At 41.7% G+C, this 25,160-nt stretch overlaps 1 protein-coding gene across 4 annotated transcripts in view; it reads right to left on the reverse strand.

The window, feature by feature from the left end:
* Nucleotides 1–25,160, reverse strand: part of PHACTR1 (phosphatase and actin regulator 1) — a 646,873-nt gene that overhangs the window by 134,284 nt on the left and 487,429 nt on the right. For 2 of the 4 annotated variants that reach the window (XM_078687609.1, XM_078687612.1), the window contains exon 5: nt 5,058–5,264. The exons of 1 other annotated variant lie outside the window; for it this stretch is intronic. In XM_078687609.1, the coding sequence (XP_078543735.1) occupies nt 5,058–5,264 (207 nt within the window). The remainder of the gene's footprint in view (nt 1–5,057; nt 5,265–25,160) is intronic. One more of the 4 variants, XM_078687610.1, reaches the window with a different exon arrangement.

Here is a 25,160-nt window from a genome sequence, read left to right on the forward strand (position 1 = left end):
CACGCTACATGTTGATGCCTTATAGTGCAGGTGACCCAACGAATGAGGTAGCTCCTAGTTTTCAAGTCCTTCTGATTAAAGCCCAAGTCTACAGCAGCCTACTGAGGATGATTTGTGATTGCTGAAAGAAATAATCATGCGAGTAATCATTATTGTAGGTATATGACTGTACTACCACCCCAGCAAAAGTGCAGGGAAGCTCAGGTAAGCAAAGATGAGGAGAACCACATATGTCCTACAACAGTATGTTTGCGTAGAGACAAAACACATTTATATGCACTTGGAAGACAGGACATCAATTTATACAAACTTAAATATATATATATATTTTTAAAACCTAATTGAGTTTTGAATATTTACTGGAAAAATCGACAACATAATATTAGCAAGTGTAATATTATCATGACCCTACAACTATTATGCAATCCAGCAAAAACATACCCAATATGGTAACCCCTTCATCTTATCCCTGGACATAAAAGATACCAATGAGCTGCCCACTTCAAATGCAATATCTAAATATAAGGATCCCCAGTAGTCCAATGTCCTTGGGTATACTAGCAGAGTAACCTTCACCCATAGATTCTTCTTCTGTTCATTCTCCCTGAACAAATAAGTTCAAGTTTCAAGTTTAGAATTTGTATAGCGCACTACTCACCCAGAGGGTCTCAAGGCGCTTGAGGGAGGGGAGGTACTTTACTTATCGAATATCCAAGTTTTTAGTTGTTTTCTGAAGGAGAGGTGGTTCTGTGTAAGGCGGAGGTGGATGGGGAGAGAATTCCAGGTCTTGGCCGCTAAGTAGGAGAAGGATCTTCCCCCCATGGTGGATCTTTGGATGCGAGGAATTGCGGCGAGGGCTTGATTGGACGATCGTAGTTGGCGGGTGGGAGTGTAAAAGGACAGGCGCGTGTTGAGGTATTCGGGTCCTAGGTCGTAGAGGGCTTTGTGTGCGTGGGTGAGGAGACGGAACGTTATTCTCTTGTTGACGGGGAGCCAGTGGAGATCTTTCAGGTGGCCGGAAATGTGAGCTTGGTGGGGGATGTCTAGGATGAGTCTGGCTGATGCATTTTGGATGCGTTGGGAGTTTTTTCTGTATTTTGGCTGTGGTTCCGGCGTAAAGGGTGTTTCCATAGTCCAGTCGGCTTGTGACCAGTGCATGGGTGACCGTCTTTCTTGTTTCGGTGGGGATCCAATGAAAGATTTTTTTTAGCATACGTAGGATGTTGAAGCATGATGATGAGACGGCGTTGACTTGTCTGGTCATCGAAAGGGAGGAGTCCAGGATGAAGCCCAGGTTACGTGTGTGGTCTGTTGGTATGGGTGCGGTTCCCAGGGCTGGTGGCCACCATGAGTCGTCCCAGGCGGAGGGGGATGATCCCAAGATGAGGACCTCCGTTTTGTCCGAGTTCAGTTTTAGACGGCTGTTCTTCATCCACTCGGCTACTTCTTTCATTCCTTCGTGTAGATTAGTTTTGGCGGTGTGTGGGTCTTTGGTGAGGGAGAGGATCAGCTGGGTGTCGTCTGCGTAGGAGATGATGTTGAGGTTGTGTTGGCGCGCGATGGATGCGAGGGGACTCATGTATACGTTGAAGAGGGTGGGACTGAGTGATGATCCTTGTGGAACGCCGCAGATGACTTCAGTGACTTCCGATTTGAAAGGGGGGAGGCGGACTCTCTGGGTTCTCCCGGTGAGGAACGAGATGATCCAGTCCAATGCTTTTCCTTGTATTCCGACGTTGCTGAGGCGTTGTATGAGGGTGCTATGACAGAGAGAGGTCAAGTAGGATGAGGGCAGCTGTTTCTCCGTTGTCTAGTAGAGTTTGAATGTCGTCTGTTGCTGCGATGAGGGCGGTCTCGGTGCTGTGTTTGGCTCGGAAGCCGGACTGTGAAGGGTCGAGGGATTTGTTGGATTCGAGGAAGGCGGCGAGCTGACTGTTGACGGCTTTCTCAATGACTTTGGCAGGGAATGGGAGGAGCAAAATGGGGCGGTAATTATTAAGTTCATTGGGGTCCGCTGTGGGTTTCTTCAGGAGGGCGCTGAGTTCGGCATGTTTCCAGCTATCCGGGAAGGTAGCGGAGTTGAGGGAGCAGTTGATGGCGTCTCGGAGATGGGGTGCGATAATGGAGTCTGCTTTGTTGAAAATGTGGTGGGGACATGGGTCGGTTGGCGATCCTGAGTGGATGGAGTTCATCAGGTGGATGGTATCTTCAGTGGTGATTGGGTTCCAGGCGCAAAGGTAGTTGGAGGGGGGTTTTAGTTCGGAGGTGGGTGGGGTGGACTGGTCTCCGGACTGGTCTCCAAAGCTGTTATGTATGTCAGCGATTTTGTTGTGGAAGAACGAGGCTAGAGAGTCGCAGAGGTCTTGGGAGGGAGTGATGTCGTTGGTGCCGGCGGTGGGGTTGGTGAGTTCTTTGACGATGTTGAATAGTTCCTTGCTGTTGTGGGCGTTGTTGTCGAGTCGATCCTTGAATGCTGATTTCTTGGTGGATCGGATCAGTTGGTGGTGTTTGCGGGTGGTGTTCTTGAAGGTAGCTAGGTTGTCAGTGGTTGTGTTTTTTCGCCAGGCTTTCTCGAGGGTGCGACAGATCTTCTTGGATTTCTTAAGGTCATCATTGAACCAGGGGGCTTTTTTGCTACTTTGCTTGATTTTATGGTTTTTCAAGGGTGCTAATTCGTCAGCGCTGTGGGTGATCCATTGTGTGAGGTTGGTGGCTGCTAGGTTTGGGTCCGATGATTTGGCAGGAGGGTTTTGGTGGAGCGATGTGAAGAGCTGGTCGGTGGTGATTTTGTTCCAGTTTCTGCGAGGAATTGGTTGTGAGTGGTTGTGGGTCGTAGTTTTTTTGTAGTTGAAGTAATCGCAGCTGTGGTCCGTCCAATGGAGAGCTGTGGTGTGATTGAAGGAGATGTGTTTGCTGGAGGTGAAGATTGGGTCGAGCGTGTGCCCGGCATAGTGGGTGGGGGTGTCAACAAGTTGTTTGAGTCCGAGATTGGCGAGGTTGTCCAGAAGGGTGGTGGTGTTGCTGTTGTTGTTCTTTTCCAGGTGGAAGTTGAGGTCTCCCAGTAGAATGTAGTCCTCGGAGGGGAGGGCGTGTGGGCTGATGAAGTCAGTGATGTCTTCGCTGAATTGTGAGCGGGGTCCTGGTGGCCTGTAGATGAGGGTGCCTCTGAGTGTGGTCTTGGGGTCGGTGTGGATCTGGAAGTGAAGGTGTTCGGCGGCTGCGAGGTTATCGTCGGAACTGGTCGTGATGCAGATGGTGTTCTTATGGATGATGGCGATGCCTCCTCCTGTTTAGTTGATGCGATCCTTTTGGATGATCTTGTAGCCGTCCGGGATGGCTATGGCGATGTCGGGCGTTGATGAGGCGTTCATCCAGGTTTCTGTAAGAAAGGCGACGTCCGGCGATGTGGTGTCGAGTAGGTTCCAAAGTTCAATGGCGTGTCTGTGGACCGAGCGGGTGTTGAGCATGATGCACTTCAGGTGGTTAGTGTCGGAGTTCTGTTTGGAGTTTGTGGATTTGGTGTGGGTCATGATGCAGTCGAACTTGCAGGAGTGGCAGGTGAAGGGTCCATGAGTGTGTCCTGGGGCGGCTTGGTGGCAGAGTGGGAGACGGCCGGGGTTGAGTGCAGAAAGGGTTGCGGCGTCATACGTTATGCGGGTGGAGTGGGTTTTGCGGGGGCCAGGGGGTCTGGCGCTGGGCGCGGTCCAGGCGCGGACGGGCGTAGACGGGCTTACCTTTGGCGCGCCTTCGGCGCGTATAGGGCGCGATCGCTGCGCGTGAACGCTGGGCGTGTGTTGCTCTGACATATGTAGATAGTGGAGGGGGGCGGAGCGAGGGAGGAGCAGCTGGGAGGCCGGAGCGGGGTGGAGAGATGGGCTGGGACGGCACAACAACAAAATGGCAGCAACAACAACAAAGCGAAACAGGGTGAGATTGGGGCACAATGTGTAACGTCGCAATGGGCAGTGGCACCGACACAATCAGGCACTAATTACAATGCGAGCAATAGAACGCTATGAATAATTTTAAAGCACAAACCATTTTTAAAGTCGAACAATGCAATGCGAGTGATAGAGCGCTATGAATAATTTTAAAGCACAAACAATTTTTAAAGTCGAGCAATGCAATGCGAGTGATAGAGCACTGCGATGTTAAAGAGGCACAAACAGTTTGAAACGCAATGCGTGCAATGTGCAATTGGTTCTTTGGCAGCAGTCAGCGATATAGCGCTACGATACCCAGAAGATCAGGGAGTGAGAGGAGCGACCGCTTCTGCACGGGTCAGGACGGTCACAGCGCTTCACAAGAACGGGACTATCCTATACTATCAGTGGGAGGGAGGAGCAGCTGGGAGGCGGGAGCGGGGTGGAGAGACGGGCTGGGACGGCACAACAACAAAATGGCAGCAACAACAACAAAGCGAAACAGGGTGAGATTGGGGCACAATGTGTAACGTCGCAATGGGCAGTGGCACCGACTCAATCAGGCACTAATTACAATGCGAGCAATAGAACGCTATGAATAATTTTAAAGCACAAACAATTTTTAAAGTCGAACAATGCAATGCGAGTGATAGAGCGCTATGAAGGGAAACACCACTCACACCGTCCCAGAGCCATCCTTTGATACTTCAGATTCACCCTCAATGTCTTGTGCTCCATTAGCTCTAGGGGCTTATCATTTGAACTTTTATTAAATTCAGCTAACATTGCTTAAAAGTGTTGTGAATACTTGGAAAATTAGATGTTCAGAAAAGCTGACCAGGTACAGATGGTAGAAGCAAAATGAACTGTTTCCCATGTCAGTTTATACAGCAATACTAATTTTACTAAATTATCCATATTAAACAACACCATCATTACATCCTGTCAGCAGTTAACAAGTACATAACATTTACAAGTGCACGTATTCCATAAACACAGTTTAAGATGTTTATACATTTACAGATAACATCTAGGCAGGCTACAGGTTTACAACAGACAAACAATAAATACATACTTTAGTATACTAACTCTATGGGGAAAAGGGAGGCACTTGAGGCTTCACTGCATACTCACCCGTTAAATGGTTGGCGACCCTGGAAAGGGGTTTAGGAGGCAGGGCAGGGGGCTGCTTGTGGAGGCACAGTTGTTTCACGGGGGTGTCCTCATGGTCTGCAGAAAAAGCAGTAGATTTTTTGGGGGGTAGTAGCAGGGTTGATTTAACTGAAGGATCTTGGTGGGATAAGGCTCCCGGCTGATTGGACGTGGGGCTATCTTCAGACACTGGAGAACACAACAACCACATCATAGACGCAACAGTGTTACAACAAGGCAGCAGTAATACACAGAGCAGCACAACAATGAAGCCATCAAAGGAATGCAGCATGATTGACATTGTAAAGTGAGAAACAATGTTTCGGATTACCAAGCACCATAAGTGCTGAAGACTCCATCAAAGGACATTACCACCTCCTTACATCACACGTCAATGGATGGCTGGTGAAGGTAAGACATCTACATCAAAACATCACAGAGAGCTCCCTAATTTATGTATGTGTCCTTAGTAGGAGAACACAAACAACAGTTGATGGACAGAATGCAGAACAATGTCATACATTCACCCCAGTACAGAGATCTGGGCCTAAATCCATAGTTTTTTTGCTCACCATGCCATTCCAGTTTGAACCCAGCCATATGCAAATCAGTCTTGACCCTGTGCCCCATGGGAACAGTCCAGCCCGAACTGCCAAGCCAGGTCCTCCCTGGACTGGAAACAAGCATCCAAGGACCGGTTTCGGCTTAGTAGGAGAACAGCCATAAAAAGGCAACAGTTGTAATGGCAGCAGGGTTCAGAAGTGTGAAGTGCCTAGACCACCCTAATTATGTCTGTCTTTTTGTGAATGTAATTGCACAGGGGCTCTTTTCCCTTGCTCCCATTAGGGCTCGCAGCACCCTTGCTTTACACAATTTAGTCGTGTATACTGCTGACCACCGAAATTGGTATGAATTCACCTACATTTACTGCTAGCACCAACCAGGAACACCCGCAAATGTATCCTACTAATGCATTTGTAAATTCAGAAATTCCACCACTAACACAGGATTTCTGCAATCACAAATGAACGTTGTGCACATACATTTCTGCCAATCAGGACGTGGAATTTAAAGACAAAAATTGAACATTTTGCACACGAAGTCAAGCTGAGAGCCAGAGAAATTCTCTCAACTGATTAAGGAAAACGGGCAAGGATACAAAGAGGTTTACTAAGATAAAAATGAAATTCTTGAGAATTATATATTATTGGACATATTTTCCATTGCAAATCATTTAAGTTTTCCTTCATTTCAATGTAGTTCAGGCAAATTGTTTTTATTTTAAATTATTTGCCTGAATATTCCATAGGTTCATTTATGTTTTGATTATTCATTCTTAAGGGAAGTCGAATTCATGGTCCCCTCTTTTCAACGCAAAGCACCAGTTTATTTGGTTGAATAGCTCTGCCCAGTCACTTTGTTGCATTGACTCTACCCATTGGATTTGAGACACTCTGAACCAAGCTTCCCTGGCAGAAAATGTGACTCTATCGAATAAGGCAGTTCTGGTGCACTTTAGGCTGAGATACACTAAGTAAACGTTTTTTTTTCTGTTATTACTTTTCCATCCATAAGATGTCAGGGGCTTATTTTTTTATTATGACAGAGCATATTGGGGAAGTAGGGATCAGAGGGGTCTGGCTTTCAGCACATGGGAAACAGATGGCCTAATCTATGTAATGCAGTGGGTGAATAGGTGAGATTGCAGGTTCATGAACGAGGCAACACGTTTTTGATGCTCTTGCAATGCATACTAAGAGAGTGCCAGCAGTGAATGTTTGCTATTGAGAAAGTCCTGTCTCACCTATAAACAAATTGGATGTTTTTGGCTGAGGTGTGATGTTAGTTTACTCCCTGGATTTTATACAGGTAAGTGTATAGAACATCGCTGGAACATGGGTAGGCAGTATGGTGTTGTAGGCCCTGTGCCGGCATGGTGCATTCAAGGATGGCATACACCAGGTTTCGGGCACATACGCCGGACTACTTTTATTATAATGGTCACCTGACCAGTGACGCCTGTGTTGGATGGGAGTGGGGTGGGTGCTAGGGCTTCCTCTAGAAGGTGTAAAAAGTCCACGAAGCCAGGAAGTTGGAGCAACTATAAGTATTTATTGCTGAGAAGTTACATGTGACTGATAGGACAGGCAGCAACCGGCAACTGTCAGATCCTTCACAATCCAGGTTCCACCTTAGACGCAGTTGTCAAGGTGGCACCTGCACTAGGTTCTAACTTAGAACCTAACAAATCTTCTCCCGCACGTTGACAAGAAACTTGCCCACCCCATTACAACTAACACTGTGCAAAAGGCAATGAAACAAACAACTATACCCCCAAATGAGGTTGCAGGAAATAAAATAGAAAGTTACTAAACAAATAAAGTAACATGACCTTGATTCATATCGGATCAGAAAACTTGGATTTTCCCTTAGAGGTTATACCAGGTAGTTTCACTCTCACTCAGTTCCCCACTCTGAAACTACCTTGGCAGCTCCCTTTGATTTTTTCCTCGCTTACATACTTTCGTTGAGCTTTCTCCCCACTAAGCTTGACTTGATCATGCTGCACGTCACTTTTAAATTACCCATCTATGGTCTGACCAATTTGGAGTTAGCCAGCTAGCCAGACTGCCTTTCAATAATGCAACTGGTGAAATATTGGTGGTGGCATTGGGGGTGGTTCGTAAGGTTCACAAAAATTCCTTAGCTCTGTTTTCCAATCCAAACCACTCACCACAGACAACTGTATGCTATCCTTTATTATTCTATTCCAGTGCTCAACTAGGCCATTGCTTGGGGGACGATACAAATAAGTTGTGATATGCTTAAATCCCCATTGAGACAGAAATTCTTGAAATTTTCTCGATATGAATTGCACTGCATTATCACTGAACAACTCAGTAGGGGTACCCTCTCACAAGAAAATGCTTTGCCCTCCTACCATCTAGTTCCACAATCCACCAATACCAGATTAGGTATAACCTCCACAGGACTGGAAAAAATCACCTGACTTGTATCACTTACAGCACACGCCATGCACTCCCTCACAAAGTGTTCCACTGATCGGTTCATATCCAGCCACCAAAACATTTCCCTGATTTTTCTTTTCATTGCTCTCATACCCACGTGTCCCTCATGGGCTAAGGCCAGCACTTTGTTCTGCATTGCACGTGGAACCACGAGTAACTCCATTCTCCTCATCAAACAATCCTTCATGCTTAGTTCTGGAAAAAAACATGTTTAAAGCCTTTCACCTTTTCTTCAACACCTACATCAGACAATGTTTTACTTAACATACATGCCACTTATTGAATGATTTCATCGCTTTCTACAGCATTCTTCCACTCCTCCTGCAAAATACACTCATAATCAGAACCCTGCAATGCAGCTACCACACAAAAATCTTTTTCCAATCTATTCTCAGTTCCTTCCTTTTTAAGTGGCAGCCTGGCTAAGTTGACCATAAAGACGTTTTTGGCACCTCGAATGTGGTCCAAATGGAACTGAAATTCCAAAATCCTTTAATGCCATTTGGCTATACGAGGTGTGGCCTTACCAGCTCCGAATGTGGTAAACACATCCATCAAGGGTTTGTGATCCACACGAATGACAAACTCAGCGCCCTACAAATAATGACTTTAATGGTCAACACCCCACCAACATGTTAGGGCTTCGCGTTCGATGACAGAATCGTTGGATTCATCACCTTGCAGTGCCCTTGAGGCAAATGCCAACATTACTTCTCTACCATCCCTTTTCTGTTAAAAGAACTGTACCCAAACCATGCTGACTAGCTGACAAACTGTTGTAAAGGAATAGTATTGGCTAATTTGTTCTTAATGATCTCAAACTCCTGACCTTGATTCTCAGTCCACACAAATTGCTGATTTTTTTCATGAGGGTTCTCATGTGATACATTTTCTCAATATGGTTAGGAATAAAGCAGACATAAAATCTAACAAACTAAAGAATGAACTAAGCTGATCCTTACTCTGTGGCCCCGATAGCTCTAATCAGACTTTCCTTTGGTTCGACCCCTTGGGAAGACAACTTGCAACCCAAATAATCCACTGAATCTACAGCAAACTTACATTTGGCCACTTTCAGTGTAACCCCATTTTCAGCTTAAATAGCTAAAACCTTTCATAAAGTTTTGTTGTGATTTTCTATTCTTCCCGTACACTAAAATATCATCCTGGAAGCATTTCACGTTGGCAACCCATAGCTTCTAGCACTCTCTGAAAGACAGCTGAGTCCAGCCAAAAGGCATTCTTTTGAACCTAAATGCATCAACCAGAGTAACAAGTAAGATGGTGACTACCTTTGTGCAAAGCTGTCTGCTGATATACAGAAGACATATCAAGGGTAGTGAACAATATTGCTCTTTTTTGGTAACCTAACATTTCTGTGATACTGGGCAATGGATGTCTATCCACACATATTCTTTCATTAAAATTGCGCAAGTCTATGCACATCCTTGGACTACTATTCCCTTTTCTAGCGAGAACCACAAGTGACAACCACCCAGAACTCTCAATAGGTTGAATTATGCATTGTTCACTAAGGGATTTCAATTCCAGCTCTGTTTCTTCCCTCATGGCCATAAGCACCCATGTCGCCTTATTAACAACCAGGTTCACAACAGTTTTTAAAATTATTCAATGGGAGAAACTTTGAATCTTACCCAGCTTCTCACTAAAAACTTCAGGAAATGCTCTTTCCCACACTCACTCCTCAACCGTCCTTACCGACTTGCATTCCTACTTTAGCAAAACTTGTTCCTGGCTATTAAAATCTAAAAAGATCCCTAGATTCTTCTGTCCCAACCACGTTAAAAGGCATGACCCATCCTTCGCTACATAGGCTGTGACAGGGGTTTTGCGTCCTTTAAAGCTCAAGGTGCACTCAAATTCACCCAGCACTTGTACAGGTTTACTCCAATACACTACAGGTCTGATAAGAGACTTCTTTATCCTCGTTATTTTCAAACTTCAGTCATTCATCTGGACCAATAAAGGTAAAAAATAAACCAGAATCAGCCATCATTGGTACAGAAATTCTACCGATGTCCACTTGACAAACTGGTCTTTTGAGCATACTTTAGTCGATCTTCAGAACTTTACTATTCTCTACACCTTCCACTAATGAGTCAGAGATCCTCATGACAAATTTCTTATCCTCACTGTCTTAGTTAGAATCAGTTTTGAGCACACAGTCAACAGAAAGAATCTTCTTAGGTTTCATCTTAACAAAAAAATTAATGCATTAACAAACTTTCGCAAAATGCCCCTTCTTTTTACATTTGGCACAGCTTTTGTCTACAACAGGACACGTAGTGGCATTACCTAAATGATTGCTACTGCCCCAGCTGTAACATTCTAACACCTTTGGTTTAGAATCCTCTCCTTTCCTTTTCCTTGGCTCTAATATCCAAACCCACTGATTGGACCAGTGATTCTACAGCCATTTGCTCCATATACACAGCCAGAGTTTCAACACTCTTGGCTATCTCAAGAGCCTTGAGTTACACTTTCATTAATCAAGAAACTTTCTTGAATTTTCTTGTTATTAATTTTCAACACTAGTTCATCCCTCAACATTTTATCCTCAAAGGCCTTATACTCACACGGTACAGACAAAACTCTTAAGTCACTCACAAATGTTCTACTGATTCCCCAAGAAATTGTTTCTTCATATAAAATGTATGCTTTTCCATTATAACATTCAATTTTTTCTTGAATCTGATATCCAGCATTCTGATGACTGAGGCATATTCATCAACCTCATCACACACAACAACCACCAGTATTTACTTAAAGACTTTCCTGCCTTCCGTACCGAAAGAGTTCTGTAACTACGCACATTTTTTTTCTTTTGAGTAAAATTCTTCCCATCAATGGCTTCCATATAAGCTTCAAACCCCTTCAACCATAGTGTCCATTCTACAGGAGGAATTCTTGGACAGGATAAAAATGGGAGCGGAGGTACCGCCGCTTGTTGCATGATGAAGCTCTTGCAATGAAGAGATGAGAATACCTATGTGTAAGTTAAGTCCCAAAGCAATGGATGTACACACATACAAAGAAAACGAGATCTGTAGACAATTCACCTATAATAGCAGGGAAGAGCACCAATAGTAGCGCACCCCAATTAAATCAATAGATTGTGTATAATGATGCAAAACAATCACTGAGGTGTGGGTGTCACAGTGAGGTGTGCATATCACGTCAGTCCTTGTGAATGCGCACTGTTCCAAATGTACTTATTGGGTAGTATGCGTATCACTGAAGAATGCCTCAAAGAAATTAGGCACACAGAAAAATAACAATTGAAACAAGTAACGTATCAATTGTGTGCCTATCGCCGCAAGAATAGGCAAGTAAAACCGAACACGCTTGGTTTAAAATATAGACTACTCACTGATAACAATAGTACTTAGGTATGCCTGTAACCGTTGGTGCAGGGCATTAAATGAATATGCTGAAAAGAGACAACTGCAGAGATGTCTACAGCAACAGTCACCTCATATCTGGATTGGGGACTAACAAACCGCACAAGGTAAAATGGTCGCCACACATGCGAAACGCATAACTAAACAAAGTTTCACATATACAACTTCTGTGATGTTGCTGACGTTGTAGAGAATATGCGCACCACAGGGAACACGTCTCTGAACCAAAAAGGAGTTGCCAGGGAAACACATGAACCACTGAATGTGGACTTCAAATGGAGCAGAAGGCGGTGACAGACAAACTCTGCGTCTCTTAAAAAGGCCGGGCCGAAATCTGAACTCAGCAAAAGGCGTTGCTATGCAACCTCTGTATCCCTCGAAAAGTCCAGGTAGAGAGCATAAAAGCCCCCACCTCGCAGAGCACCTGCACTGGCAAAGAAAAGGCAATAGAGTACTTATCTACGGGAAAATATTCTCTCAGCATGGTAGATGTTAAGCTCGACAGGCAGCCAGCGAGCGATAGGCGGAAAAGAGAAGTCTAACATGGTCCTCACATCAAATAATTATGTGGCTGTGCACAAATAATCGCCTGTCCTGCCGGTCACTGGGTTCTTGTCCAGTTGTCGCCAATAAAAAGTCCATGAAGCCAGTAAGTTGGAGAAACTGTAAGTATTTATTGCAGAGAAGTTACATGCGACAGACAGGACAGGCAGCAGCAGGCAACTCCACATTCCGGGCTCCATCTTGGATGCAGTTGTCAAGGTGGCACCTTCTCTAGGTCTAATACAGAACCTAACTAGGGGGCTGCTGCAGGACATGTCCTGCAAGAGACTACAGGCAAGTAGGTATACTTAAGTACCTTGAGGAATATATAGATCACCTAGAATAAGCTTTTCTCCATTTGTGAGAATGCTTATTTATAATTCCTGTGATTTAACTGAGGTAAGATGTTAATTTGAACCACTGATTGCTGGTGGGGGTCACCTGCACTCATTTTTGGGGACCGGCTTTATTTTTCTACATCAGACATTTACAAAGAGGAAGAGAGAGAAAAACTAACAAAACGGAAAGACAGAGGAAGAGCAAGACAGATAAACCATAGAGAAGAAGAGAGAAAACAGGAACCTGCAAGAGTGATATAATTGGGCAGGGAGTGTCTGGTAGTGGATTAATGAGGCACAAGGTGTAATAAAAACTACACAACATTGGTATTTGGTACACCAACATTTAATTGCACTGGCTGTGGGCTACAGAGTAGAGCCAAGTTGAGTCAATAGAACCTTTATTCGGCCAACATAGGCCATAAAAGCGGATAAAACGCAGTGTAATTAAATTCTAAATCTGATCGATGCATATTAATAAAAAGACAGACCAATATTTTATAAACCTGTTTCAAACAATCAGGAAAAGACTAAACATTAAGCAGACCTATAAGTTGCGACAATTGAACCATATATATATATATATATATATATATATGGGAGCATGTATTCCAGCTGGAATACATGCTCCCATTGTAAAATAGGAGGTGCAGTTCATCCCTGCATTCGTGGCAGAAGGGTGCAGGGATCAACACCTCCATAGGTGCCCCCTCGGCCTCCAACTGAAGGCTGTGCACCCAAGGGGGCCTTGCTGAGGGCCTCCAAAGTCGAGTTCCAACAGCCTTTCTGTGTCGGAAAGGCCGGCACAGAAAGTGTCAAAACCCGACATCATAATCCCTAGGGCGGAAAGATCCACCCTAGGGATTACTGGCCGCATTCCAAGCCTGTCGGAAGCCAGTCGGAATGGCCAACTGGATTCCTTTCTGACCGACTTCATCGTAATGATAATCATAATAATCGGGCCCATAGTTTCAAAGAGTTGCACGGTCTTACTGTAGCCAAAAAATGAATAGTGATAAAATGAACATTCAAGGTAATTACCGCAATGGGTAATTGGCCAAATGACTTGAAGAAATGGGCATAGGCAGAACAGGCAGTAATGGTCATCTGTCAAAGCTGCTTAGAGAAACACCCAAGATTGATAGACAGTGATAGTTGCTTCTTACAATCTTAAAGAAATCAGATGAACACCCTCCTTCATCTAAAAAGACATTTATCAACGGAGTGTGAGTAAATACGACTCAGGAGAAGTTACACTGTATGTAACAAAATACGGTGTAGTAGAAGAAAGACGCAGTCTGAGTACCAGTCACACCAGAACGAAAAGTGGAAACGAGTGTGGGCATACACGGGCCTTGAAAAACTGGCATGGTAAAAGTAGAGTTATATCACAGTAATTAAGTAAGCATGGTACCAGGAGCAACTTTAAATGTGTTTAATTATCAATCACTGTGGAACATAATTATCATTCTAAATGTACATTGACCCTTATTTGCTTTTAAACTTTTCTATTTCTTCTGTGTAACGAGTTTCCAATGTGGTGGAATATTGAAAAGCAAACAATGAAGATATATTTAAAAAAATCCACAGGCTCCTACAAAAATTGCTCTAAATATACTTGGGTTGGGTCACGTAAGATCTCATGGAGTTTCTATAATGGTATATGATAAACATAAGAAGGGGCAATGCATATTTCCAGATAGGTGGTCCATTAAATACTAGCATGACAAAATATATCAGAAAACGAAGGAAAAATCACATGAACCCATTTAACCGCCAATTTAAAGAGTCAGATGAATGGAAGGCTACGGTGCATGCAGAGAACATCATGACACGGTTGCTACGTAAAAGAGAGAGAAGAGAGGAAATAGTAAAAAGGCAACTGAACTGGGGCAGGTGAGAGTAGATACAAAGGTAGGTGTGTCAGAAACTGCAAAATAACTGAGAGCACTGCTGATTTATCACACTTCTAGAATTGTTGCCCTTCTCCGCCAAACGGAGACATCTCTACAGAACGTTCACGTTGTACCTCTTTTTTTCTACACTCTTGACAGCGGTTCTCCTAACAGATGCCTATATAACGATCAAAAGAAATTGACTATTTTATGCATTTGCACTATCGTCTGTTTACGAAAACGTTTTCTCGAGTCTTGCTGCAATCCAATCTGCAGCCTTTATTGTGACTGTTTGACAGAGTTTGATTACACCTTTCCATCGTGTTCGACAATTACCTTTGTGCCTGCCACTGATCATCACAATATGCCAGGAATATTTTCGCTTCGTATTCTTGTTTTTCGCATTGTTTGCTGTAAGGGAACACATGATGATATGGTGTCAGGTGGCTGACAGTTACTTTCGCCTCTAACAGCCATAACTGGGGTGTTCGTATTCACTTTTGTTGCAGACCATTTGACTAGACTATTTCGTATTGATGTGATCAGAAAATGCAATCACCTCTAATGGGTCTAGTCAGTAACATCCTCTCAGTACATTTCAGAGAAAATACATTTCAGAAAAATCTTTTCATGGAAAGATTTCTGAATGACTCCCGCTGGAACCCTAGACTTTACCCTAACTTTAAATCTAAAGAACCATTAGCTGTCCTAAATACTGGACCTAGGATTCACATGTTTATCCTAAGTTTTTATAAAATATACCTCTATGATTTGGTTTTCATTTATCTGTTTGCAATTTAGATTATGACATTTGTTTTATATGAAATGTACTGGAAATGGATAAAAGAACGCCATTTTTAATGCATTTGCTTGGGACAAAGTTCTGCTCAGCACTGTATGTTATATGGCCTCCAAGAAAGAAAACATGTAAATCATTGGAATATAAAAAGAAAGAAAGATACAGGAAAATGAAGTAAGCAAAACAAACTAGTGGTTTATGTCATAGGAAAATGATTTCCAAGACGAATAAGGTTGTGCATGTTCAAAACTGATGATATTCTGAAATGTTGTATATCAACTTATGATGGAGGCCTGGCAATGGTCGACCACAAATTCTACTATTGTGCATCACACTTCATTGTAGTTAATGCCTGGATCCACTCAACAAACGTTGGGCCCCATATCGGTTTAGCATATGTGGTGGAGTTCTGGGCTATGGAAGAGAACCCACTGGGATACTTCCTATACAGGGGGAAACCACACCCAGGACTGCTTCCCGTAACTTGAGTGGTCCTCTGCGCTTGGAGGGCCTCAACTAAATATGTAGGCTGGGTGGACTGCCCTACGGGGAAGTGAAGCTGAACTCAAAGAGATAGAGTAATTAGAAAAGGACATTTTGGGAAATGCCAACATTAAGGATGCAAGATCCTTAATTAAGCAAGTGAACAAACAATTCACAACTATCCCGGATAGAAGATTGGCCTCAGAGCTTAGTAAGACAAGCATTGCTGTCTAATGACGCATTAGAGTAGAGAGCTTAATTACAGAGTATTTGATGAAACCTTTGGGTTGTTGGGAGAGCAGCTTATGGCTTCATTTTAGAGCTGGCACTATCAAATATTTGTTATGTTTCCCCTCAGGTGTTCAAGCAAAGCTTGACATTATCCCCTGCTGATGAAATGGGAGTTCAGGCTAATCCACATTGACCTTTTTCTATTTTTTGAGGTTTTTTACTCTCTGTGCCGAAAGCGTGTCTTGCTCCCTTTAATCAAGAAGCGTAATATCACTGATTTCAGGGCAGCATTTAATATTTTGCTTCAACTTAATGATGATGACCCAAGTGTATATACAGGTGTTTTCCTGAGAACTGCTATCCAAGCAAGCGCTTCAATGAATACTGACTACATTTGAATATATAATCTTGTAGTTCTGCCCCACTCACAGTTAATATGCTATGATGTTTTATTCATTAATTTTATGAACTGTTTTTAGATCTCTTATTGCATATTTTATGTGTTTTTACTGTGTTTGAATGGACTTGTTTTGCGATACTTTTGTATCCAAATAAAGATGACCTTGATTGATTGAGTGAACTATCACAGTTAACCATAAAACCTCGACATTCAAAAGGACATCAAGAACTATAATAATTAAAATAGGTTCCCCTATCAGAAAGAGAAATATTTCAACACTACTGATCCTTCAACTATAAGCAAACGATACCAGAGCAGATCTAGCAAGTGATTTATCACTTCTCAGAGATCTCATCTGATTCAAAGGAAGATAGATCAAGGTTTAATTTTCAGAACCAATCTCAACCTTTGTTAGGAAGGGGACAAAGAGGCCCCAGAGGCAGCGGAAGATGGATTTAGATTTTACCTCCGTTGGAGGAAGATTGAGGGTCGGGGCATAATATTTGACCACCTGCAGGCAGAAGTCCCAGAAGTTTAATTGAAAGATAGGGAGACCATAAAGAAGAAGAAAAATCACACTGATTCTATTGTAACAAGTAATTAATTTGGGGCAATGAATTAACTTGCCAGCAATTAGTCTATTATCCTACAATGTACAGATAAGGGGGGACGGATAGTGGGTATGCATACCATAGACGATAAAGAGGAATCCTAAGACAATTGAACTGTCCGGATCATTACAGGGAATTATAAGGAGATTTGAGTTTAGAAATCAGGAAAGGATTGACCAATCGAGGTCTCAGGTCAGGTTGGAATTCACAGAATGAATATGATTTCCTTAATAAAAAAGGAGCAAGTGTTATGGATGTATGACGTTACAACGCATACTTTTACAACGACTACCATTACAACGAATTTTTTACAACGCAAAAACTTTTACAACGCATACCATTGCAACGCAAGATTTTACAACGCAAGTACCTTTACAACGCATACCATTACAACGTAAATATTGGTAAGTATATAATATTTTTTTTAATATAAATTATTTTAAATTATTAAAATATAATTAAATTGTATTTAATTTTATTTAATTAATTTAATTTAAATATAATTTTAATTTATTTTTACAAATTAACCCTGTACCCCAAAAACCCAAAACTGACCCTGAACCCTAAAAATATTTTTTTTAATTTAAATTAATTTAAATTATTAAAATATAATTAATTTTTATTTAATTACATTTAATTAATTTAATTTAAATATAATTTTATTTTATTTTTACAAATTAACCCTGTACCCCAAAAACCCAAAACTGTCCCTGAACCCTAAAAATACCCCTTTACCCAAAAACCCAAAACTGACCCTGAACCCTAAAAATACCCCTTTACCCAAAAACTGAAAACTGACCATGAACCCTAAAAATACCCCTTTACCCAAAAACTGAAAACTGACCCTTAACCCTAAAAATACCCCTTTACCCAAAAACTGAAAACTGACCCTGAACCCTAAAAATACCCCTTTACCCAAAAACTGAAAACTGACCCTGAACCCTAAAAATACCCCTTTACCCAAAAACTGAAAACTGACCCTGAACCCTAAAAATACCCCTTTACCCAAAAACTGAAAACTGACCCTGAACCCTAAAAATACCCCTTTACCCAAAAACTGAAAACTGACCCTGAACACTAAAAATACCCCTTTACCCAAAAACTGAAAACTTACCCCGAACCCTAAAAATATCCCTTTACCCAAAAACTGAAAACTGACCCTGAACCCTAAAAATACCCCTTTACCCAAAAACTGAAAACTGACCCTGAACCCTAAAAATACCCCCTGACCCTGAACCCTAAAAATACCCCTTTACCCAAAAACTGAAAACTGACCCTGAACCCTAAAAAATACCCCTTTACCCAAAAACTGAAAACTGACCCTGAACCCTAAAAATACCCCTTTACCCAAAAACCCAAACATATAATATTTTAAAAATAATTATATACTTACCAATACTTACGTTGTAATGGTATGCGTTGTAAAAGTACTTGCGTTGTAAAATCCTGCGTTGTAATGGTATGCGTTGTAAATGTTTTTGCGTTGTAAAAGTTTCGTTGTAATGGTAGTTCGTTGTAAAAGTTGCGTTGTAAAGGTTGTTTCCCAAGTGTTATATATGTATATATGTAAATATCCCAGTTTGCTACAGATACCTGGATGATATATTTTTGATATGCAGGGGAATATGTTATGTTATGTTATAAGACAATATAGATGCCTTCGGCATCTGGCTTAATCAAAGATTACAGGATTTCCATTTTACCCAAGCAAGCAGCCATAAACAAATATTTTTGGGGAATCTTCTATCATGTATAGAAGATACAAAAATCATAACTAATCTCTTTGTGAAACCAACTGATCGTAATACTCTTATACATTTCAACAGTTTCTATCCTCGAAGGAGAACCTTCCGTAAGGAAATTTCCCCCAAATCTGACACAATCTGTTTCCAAGGCAATTTTCAATACTAGGACACACCCACAGGGCACATTATGGGATCTTTCCAAAGTTATGGGTCACTTTTGATGTGGGACTTTTTCGGTTTGTCAGTTCAGCAAGGATACCAAGGAGATGTGGCTCAATGGAATAAAACACATACAGAAGCTTTTAGGTAACCTTTGGAGTGACCATGTAATTTATGCAATAAGATGTCTGTGTCCTAAGCCATATATTGACATAACTACACAACAGTTAAGTAAATGTATCTGCCAACATAGATCATGTATGAACTGCAACAATTTGATAGCTCCCTTAGTCCACCATTACAGTGAAATGGGTCATTCACCCAATGAATTACACTGACCGATCATTGCTAAAATCAACAATGATCAGAGGAGAAGTGATCTGAAAACTCTATTGCACAATTTAGAGGCTAGATTTATTCAGACATTTGACACAGGTAAGAATGCATTAAATGTGTATCATGAGCTTTTCAATATAATCAATTGGTGAATCTATATGCTCCCTATAGTGTTTTGTAAATCATGGAATATAATTCTCGATTGCATTAAAAGATTGGTCCAGATTGTAATGCCTATGCTTAGAAGGATTTTTTCCTCAATGATATTCTTCATATGATTCATGAACTCTGGATGTATTTGTAATATATGTGATAAAATGTTCTATTTTGTGTAGGTTGTAATTATGTTTTGGTAAAGAGAAATACATGGTGTTATTAAATTAATTAAATTAATTCACAGTTTGAGATAGGCAGTGGTCTTATATCACATTTATTTAATATTACATCCTTTTGACACCCTTTTAACATGGCAGCACCTTTATTCTACAATTGGCATAAAACAACCTAGGCAATCAATATTTTGAACTTGTTAAATGAAATATTAAAAGCCTTTATTCTTACTTTTTGAATGGATTTGAACTAACGTCTATTTGTAAGCACACCACTGATGTCTATTATATGCCCACAACACCAACTTCCGGTATACGCATTGGCAGATATGGCGAGCACAGTGAGGCTCCTCCTCGAGCACACAGGGTATTAAGCTAATGCTCGGGGAGCTCTTGGTTCCAGTATCCCTACCGGCTTCGATTAACACAGACAGCCATCCAGCATCCTGGAAAACGTATTTTCTACCCGCACACCGGAGTTGATAGACTTTTAGCAACATTGCTGTAATCCTTGACTGGACGCAGATTTATTCCGAGGTAAAATTACACTTGCTAACTTTATTGTGTTTGCCAGTGTCATTCACCCAATGCCATTCATGGTATGTTATATGAATAATGGCTTGTTACAGTGGGCTTAACAATGTTTTCCTTAACCTCTTTGATGCGTCGGATGGCCGGGGGCCGTCCAAACTGTGCACGTGTCATATTCCTCCGCACCGCGGCAGAATTTGCGCCGCGTCAAAGAGGTTAATGATACGATTCAGACAAGAGCTTTTTACATGGAAACACACTGTGAATCCTGCCAATAAAGGTTAGACTACTGAGGTAAAGCATGCCCTGCACTAATAATCAACATGACACAATTGGTGAGACAATGGAATGTCATTTTGCACTTTATTTATTCACTTGTATATATTTTTAAAAACACTCATCACGGGCGCAAAGTTTTTCCAAATAAGGCATTCAGCATGAAGGATTCCTTGCTTCTATGCCTGGTGTAAAAATCTATTTTTTTCAAAATGCATGTTTGGCATATTTGTTTTCAACAGTTTTTTTCTGTGTGGGGCTACCTGTTATGGACATTTGTAACCTATACATCTTGTATATATAATAAGTAATCACAGCCCTTGAGACAGTCCTGAGAAGGCCCAGAAATTAATATAGGGCCAAAACATGTCAACAACTTCCACAAGCGTATCCACCAACTTGACACAAAATTAATTGGAATGGCGATGGTTCTTCTTGCGTTCTTCACGGAAATAGATTACCCATTAGTTGGAGGGGTGGGATACTATAAATTAATCCATTACATGGTATAACTGAAGATCATGCCTTAATTTCACTTTAATTATTTTAATCCCTATATATATAACTCTAATATAGAGACAGGAGTGTTGTCATGAACCTGCTATCTTCGTTCTGATGTATGTGTAATGTTCTGTTCTATCATTTTGTTTTTCCTTCTAATCAAAATACCAACATAGAATTTTTTAATTTTAAAGCTGATAAAATTGACGATTGCATTACTAATGGTGTCACAATTAATATCACATATGTGTGCCTATTTATGAATTTTGTGACCATTGCCGTGCATGAAAAGGATGGTCACTTGAAATTCTGGCTATGGCTACAAAAGTTTCTTTTTCAGGGACTGCTTGTTTTAGGACTTCTTTTCCCCAACAGACTTGTTTTGTTCTACGACCACAGCAAACATGTCCTGGGAAAAATTACATATAAGACATATCATAACGTAACAAAGTAGAACATATCGTACATGGCATGACTTTAGATAATAACGAAGTGGTGTATGCATAAGTCTATGCAAATACATCCCCACTATGGCACTCCGATGAGACATAAAGATGTCTTTCAAAGATGAATAATTCCGAAGTTTTTGAACAATTTATTGAAACAACTTGTTTGTTCATATGGTTAATATTTCACTTCATATCAATCCAATGTTATTCAATTGTTTTCAAGATGAGGGACATGCAAAGTATATAACTCCACTCCGATGCATTTCGGGCGGTGCCCTTTCTCAAGGAGTGCTAGGAAGAAGACAAGATGGTGTAAGAAAGTAGGAAGGGTGACAAGCGCTTTGGTGGGCTATATCAGTTTAAAGTGCCTATCAATAAGTGAGGAAATTCAGGCTTGTAGTAAAAACGGAGGGCAAGTGATGGAAGGTGTCAGCTAATAACTCAAAACGGGACGTGAATTAGCAATAACGGGGTGTGAATGGTAGACGTCATGGTGTGGTTGGTTGATAAGCGGTGAATGACTTACTTGGGATTTCTCATAACGCGCGGCGTTGCTGGCGGGTACGGGAACGGGTGAAAAGCGCGAAAGATTCATGATAAAGGAAGTGGCCCATGGGGCATAAAAATAGAAAGAGGACTAGAAAGCGGTACGGGGTGGGATAGAAGAAGGACTGGTGATGAAAGGAAGTTAATGCGCCATCTTGGAATGGTGAAAATGCGAGGGGAAACCGGTAAAGTGATGATGTAGGAAGGGTGGACAGTGTAAAGCAAAAAGTATGAAATAAAATAAATGAAATAGAACTCTGGCAAAAAGAGACAATGAACTATAACACATTATAGGTAACAGCTGTATTCAAAGCGATCATTGAGGCCGAAAGGCTTCTGAGTCTGAAGGCGGAACATCCATTCAAGTTCTCTTTTTAATAAAAGTTTGTTGTTGTCGGTTCCTTCTTTTTTATTGACAATTTCAAGGATGATAAATCGCAGTTGGGCAATGGTGTGGCAGGCTTCCAAAAAATGCATTGCTATGTTGGATTTGGTGTTTTTGAGTCGAATGTTTGATTTATGTTCATTCAGACGTGTTTTGATTTTTCTTTCTGTTTTGCCAACGTACAGTTTACCACATGGACATTTCAAGGCATATATGAGGTTACAAGAGTCACAAGTCCCATTAACTTTCAATTTGATGATATTGCCCTTCATGGGGTGGTGGATGTTGTTGCCTTTAATGACGCAGTTGCAATGGCTGCAATTCAGACAAGGTTGGGTGCCTTTGTAATTTGAAGATGTATCGGTAGGTTTAGATAATATCTCTTTGATATTTCTACTCCTTGTGTGTGCAAACAAAGGTAAAGGTTTAAACATGTCGCCAAAGTCTGGCTCGACTTGAAGGATGGACCAATGTTTAAGAATGATTCTTTTGTAGATGTTGCTGACTGTTGAGTACTTGGATACCAAAACCATACGTTGTTGTGCCTTGGTGGGTTGTTTGGTGAGGGCCTCTTGTCGTGGTATTAGTGCCACACGAGTTTGTGCGTCAGATAAAACTTGTACGGGGTAACCTCTGTCCAGGAAACGGTTGTGCATTTCTTGCATGCGTGTTTTCATGGTGTCTTCATCCGATACTATACGTTTGACACGTAATAGTTGAGAGAAAGGCAGGTGCTTTTTAAGGGACTCTTGATGGTAGCTCTGATAATGCAGTGTATTGTTGCGGTCAGTGCTTTTTCTATGAAGGTCTGTGATGATGCCAGTTGGGGAGATTTTAATATTGACATCCAAAAATGTAATTTCTGAATTACTAATCTGCCAAGTTAACTTGATGCGTTCATCCTTGGAATTGAGGTGATGAAGACATAGTTCAAGAGATTCTTTGGAGTCCGTCCAGACGAAAAATAAATCGTCGATGTATCTGACGTAAAGTTTAAGGTGTTCTTGAAAGTTGATGTCGCCATAGATGTGTGTTTTCTCAAAGTTTTCCATATATATATTGGCATATGTGGGGGCAGCACAATTTCCCATCGCCATTCCAGATAGCTGTAGAAACCATTCGTTGTTGACTTGAAAATAGCTGTGGTATAATGTATATACCATTAACTCCATCAGAAATGATTGCATGGGGCTTTCAATGTTGCTCTGTAATAAGGCTTGCTCAATGGCTTCAATGCCGCCCTCATGTGGGATAGATGTATATAGAGAGCTGACGTCAGCTGTACACAGGATGTATGAATTGTTGTCATCAATTTGAATGGTGGCCAATTTGAGTAGAAATTCAGTCGTGTCCTTAATGTAGCTGGTGGCTTTCGTGACGATTGGTTGCAAGTAGCGGTCTATGAATTTGCCTGTGGGCTCGTGAATCGAACCCTTGGTGGATACTATCGGGCGGAACGGGGGATTTTGGAGATCCTTATGTATCTTGGGGCTCATGTGTATAGTAGGACTCCTTGGATGTTCGACCAGCAAGAAATTTTTGGTGCGTTCTTGGATGATGTCGTTTTGCAGAGCTCGCATGACGATGTCTTTAAGAGTGATTTGGAACTCTCTGGTGGGGTTATTTTCTAGCCGCATGTACAGCGAAGTGTCTTGTATGTGTTCTTGAAGTCGTTGTGTGTATAAAGAAGTGTCCAGGATGACTAAGGCTCCTCCCTTGTCCGCTTTAATGCATTTTATGTCTGTTTTGTTGGCTAAAGATTTAAGGGTGTCACGATCCTTGGTGGTAAGATTCTGATTTCTGGTACTCCTGTTAAAGTTGATGTTCGCTACGTCGTTGTGAACCAGTTTTTCAAATAAGTCAATGGTCTTATGGCTACTGGGAGCCTGGTATGAGCTTGAAGGTCGGAGGCCTTTGAGTTGATCAGGTTGTGCACCTGCGGTTGAAGGCAAGATATTTTCAAAAAAGTGGCGCAATCTCAGTTTTCTAACGAATTTAAAGGTACTCACTTCGAGTTCCAGTTGGTTGGTATGTGCAGTGGGAACGAAGGATGTGCCTCTTTCAAGTAAATTCATTTGATGTGAAGTGATGGTGGTGCTAGAAATGTTAATTACTAAATGTTCTTTTGGTTTCGGATCCTTTGTTATCGCTTTGCTCCTTGTGGTAGGGGCGGTTGATTCTTTTTCTTTTGTTTTTGCTCCTCCTAAGTCTTCGGCGTTCTCCGTGTCTGACTCTAAAAAATGAACCGCAGAGGTTGAAATGTGTGAAGTGGTGGAAGTACTTGCTTGTTCTTGAGATGATCTAGAGGTGATGTTTTGACGGGGTAAACGAGTTGAAGTATCACTGCCAGAAGATGATGTATCGGTCTGCATGTTTGTTGGCCGATTGCGTCGTCGTTGGGCGTAGATATCCGCCCAGGAGTAGACCTCGTCAAGCTTGTAATCAAGCGTGTCCCTGCGAAATTTTCTGATTTTTCGCTCGTTGATTTCTTTCTGGTGTTTATCGAGGGTAATTTTCAGGTCTTCCAATGTGCTAGTGAGTTCTTCTGGAGTCAACATTTCTCTGAGTTCCTTGTCGATGTCTTTGATTTCGTTTTCAAGTTCTTTCAGAATGCCGGAAAGTTCTTCAACAATGAGGAGAATAAGATCCAAACTACATTTATTTAATATTCCATTCCATTTGTCTTTAAAGGTTTTAGAATTTTTACACAAGGAGGGTTTCAACGCGATCCTTAAACCGCGAGGGATTCTGAGTGCCCGGTGGTATTTAAGTAGTGTGCTCGCGTGGAGCTTTTGATTAATATGTCTCTTGGAAAGGTATAGTAATTGTCGTATGCATTGCTCTTTATTGCGAGAAGAGGAGGCTGGAGTGATGTCTTCTTCAATTAATGCGTAAATGCGTTGACGTTCCTCATCATCGTACGCAAGGGTATGTGCTCGAGCTTCAGTGCTTCGGCTGATATCTTCATACTGCATTGTGGTGCGTGCAAACCGCGGTTGGCGGATCAAGGAATAATCGAAAAAGTGGTAGGCGGTGCACTGCGATGGTTTAAATAGGATCAAAGTTCAGTTAAACCA

This window comes from Lissotriton helveticus, chromosome 4_1, assembly GCF_964261635.1.
Source record: "Lissotriton helveticus chromosome 4_1, aLisHel1.1, whole genome shotgun sequence".
NCBI lineage: Eukaryota > Metazoa > Chordata > Amphibia > Caudata > Salamandridae > Lissotriton > Lissotriton helveticus.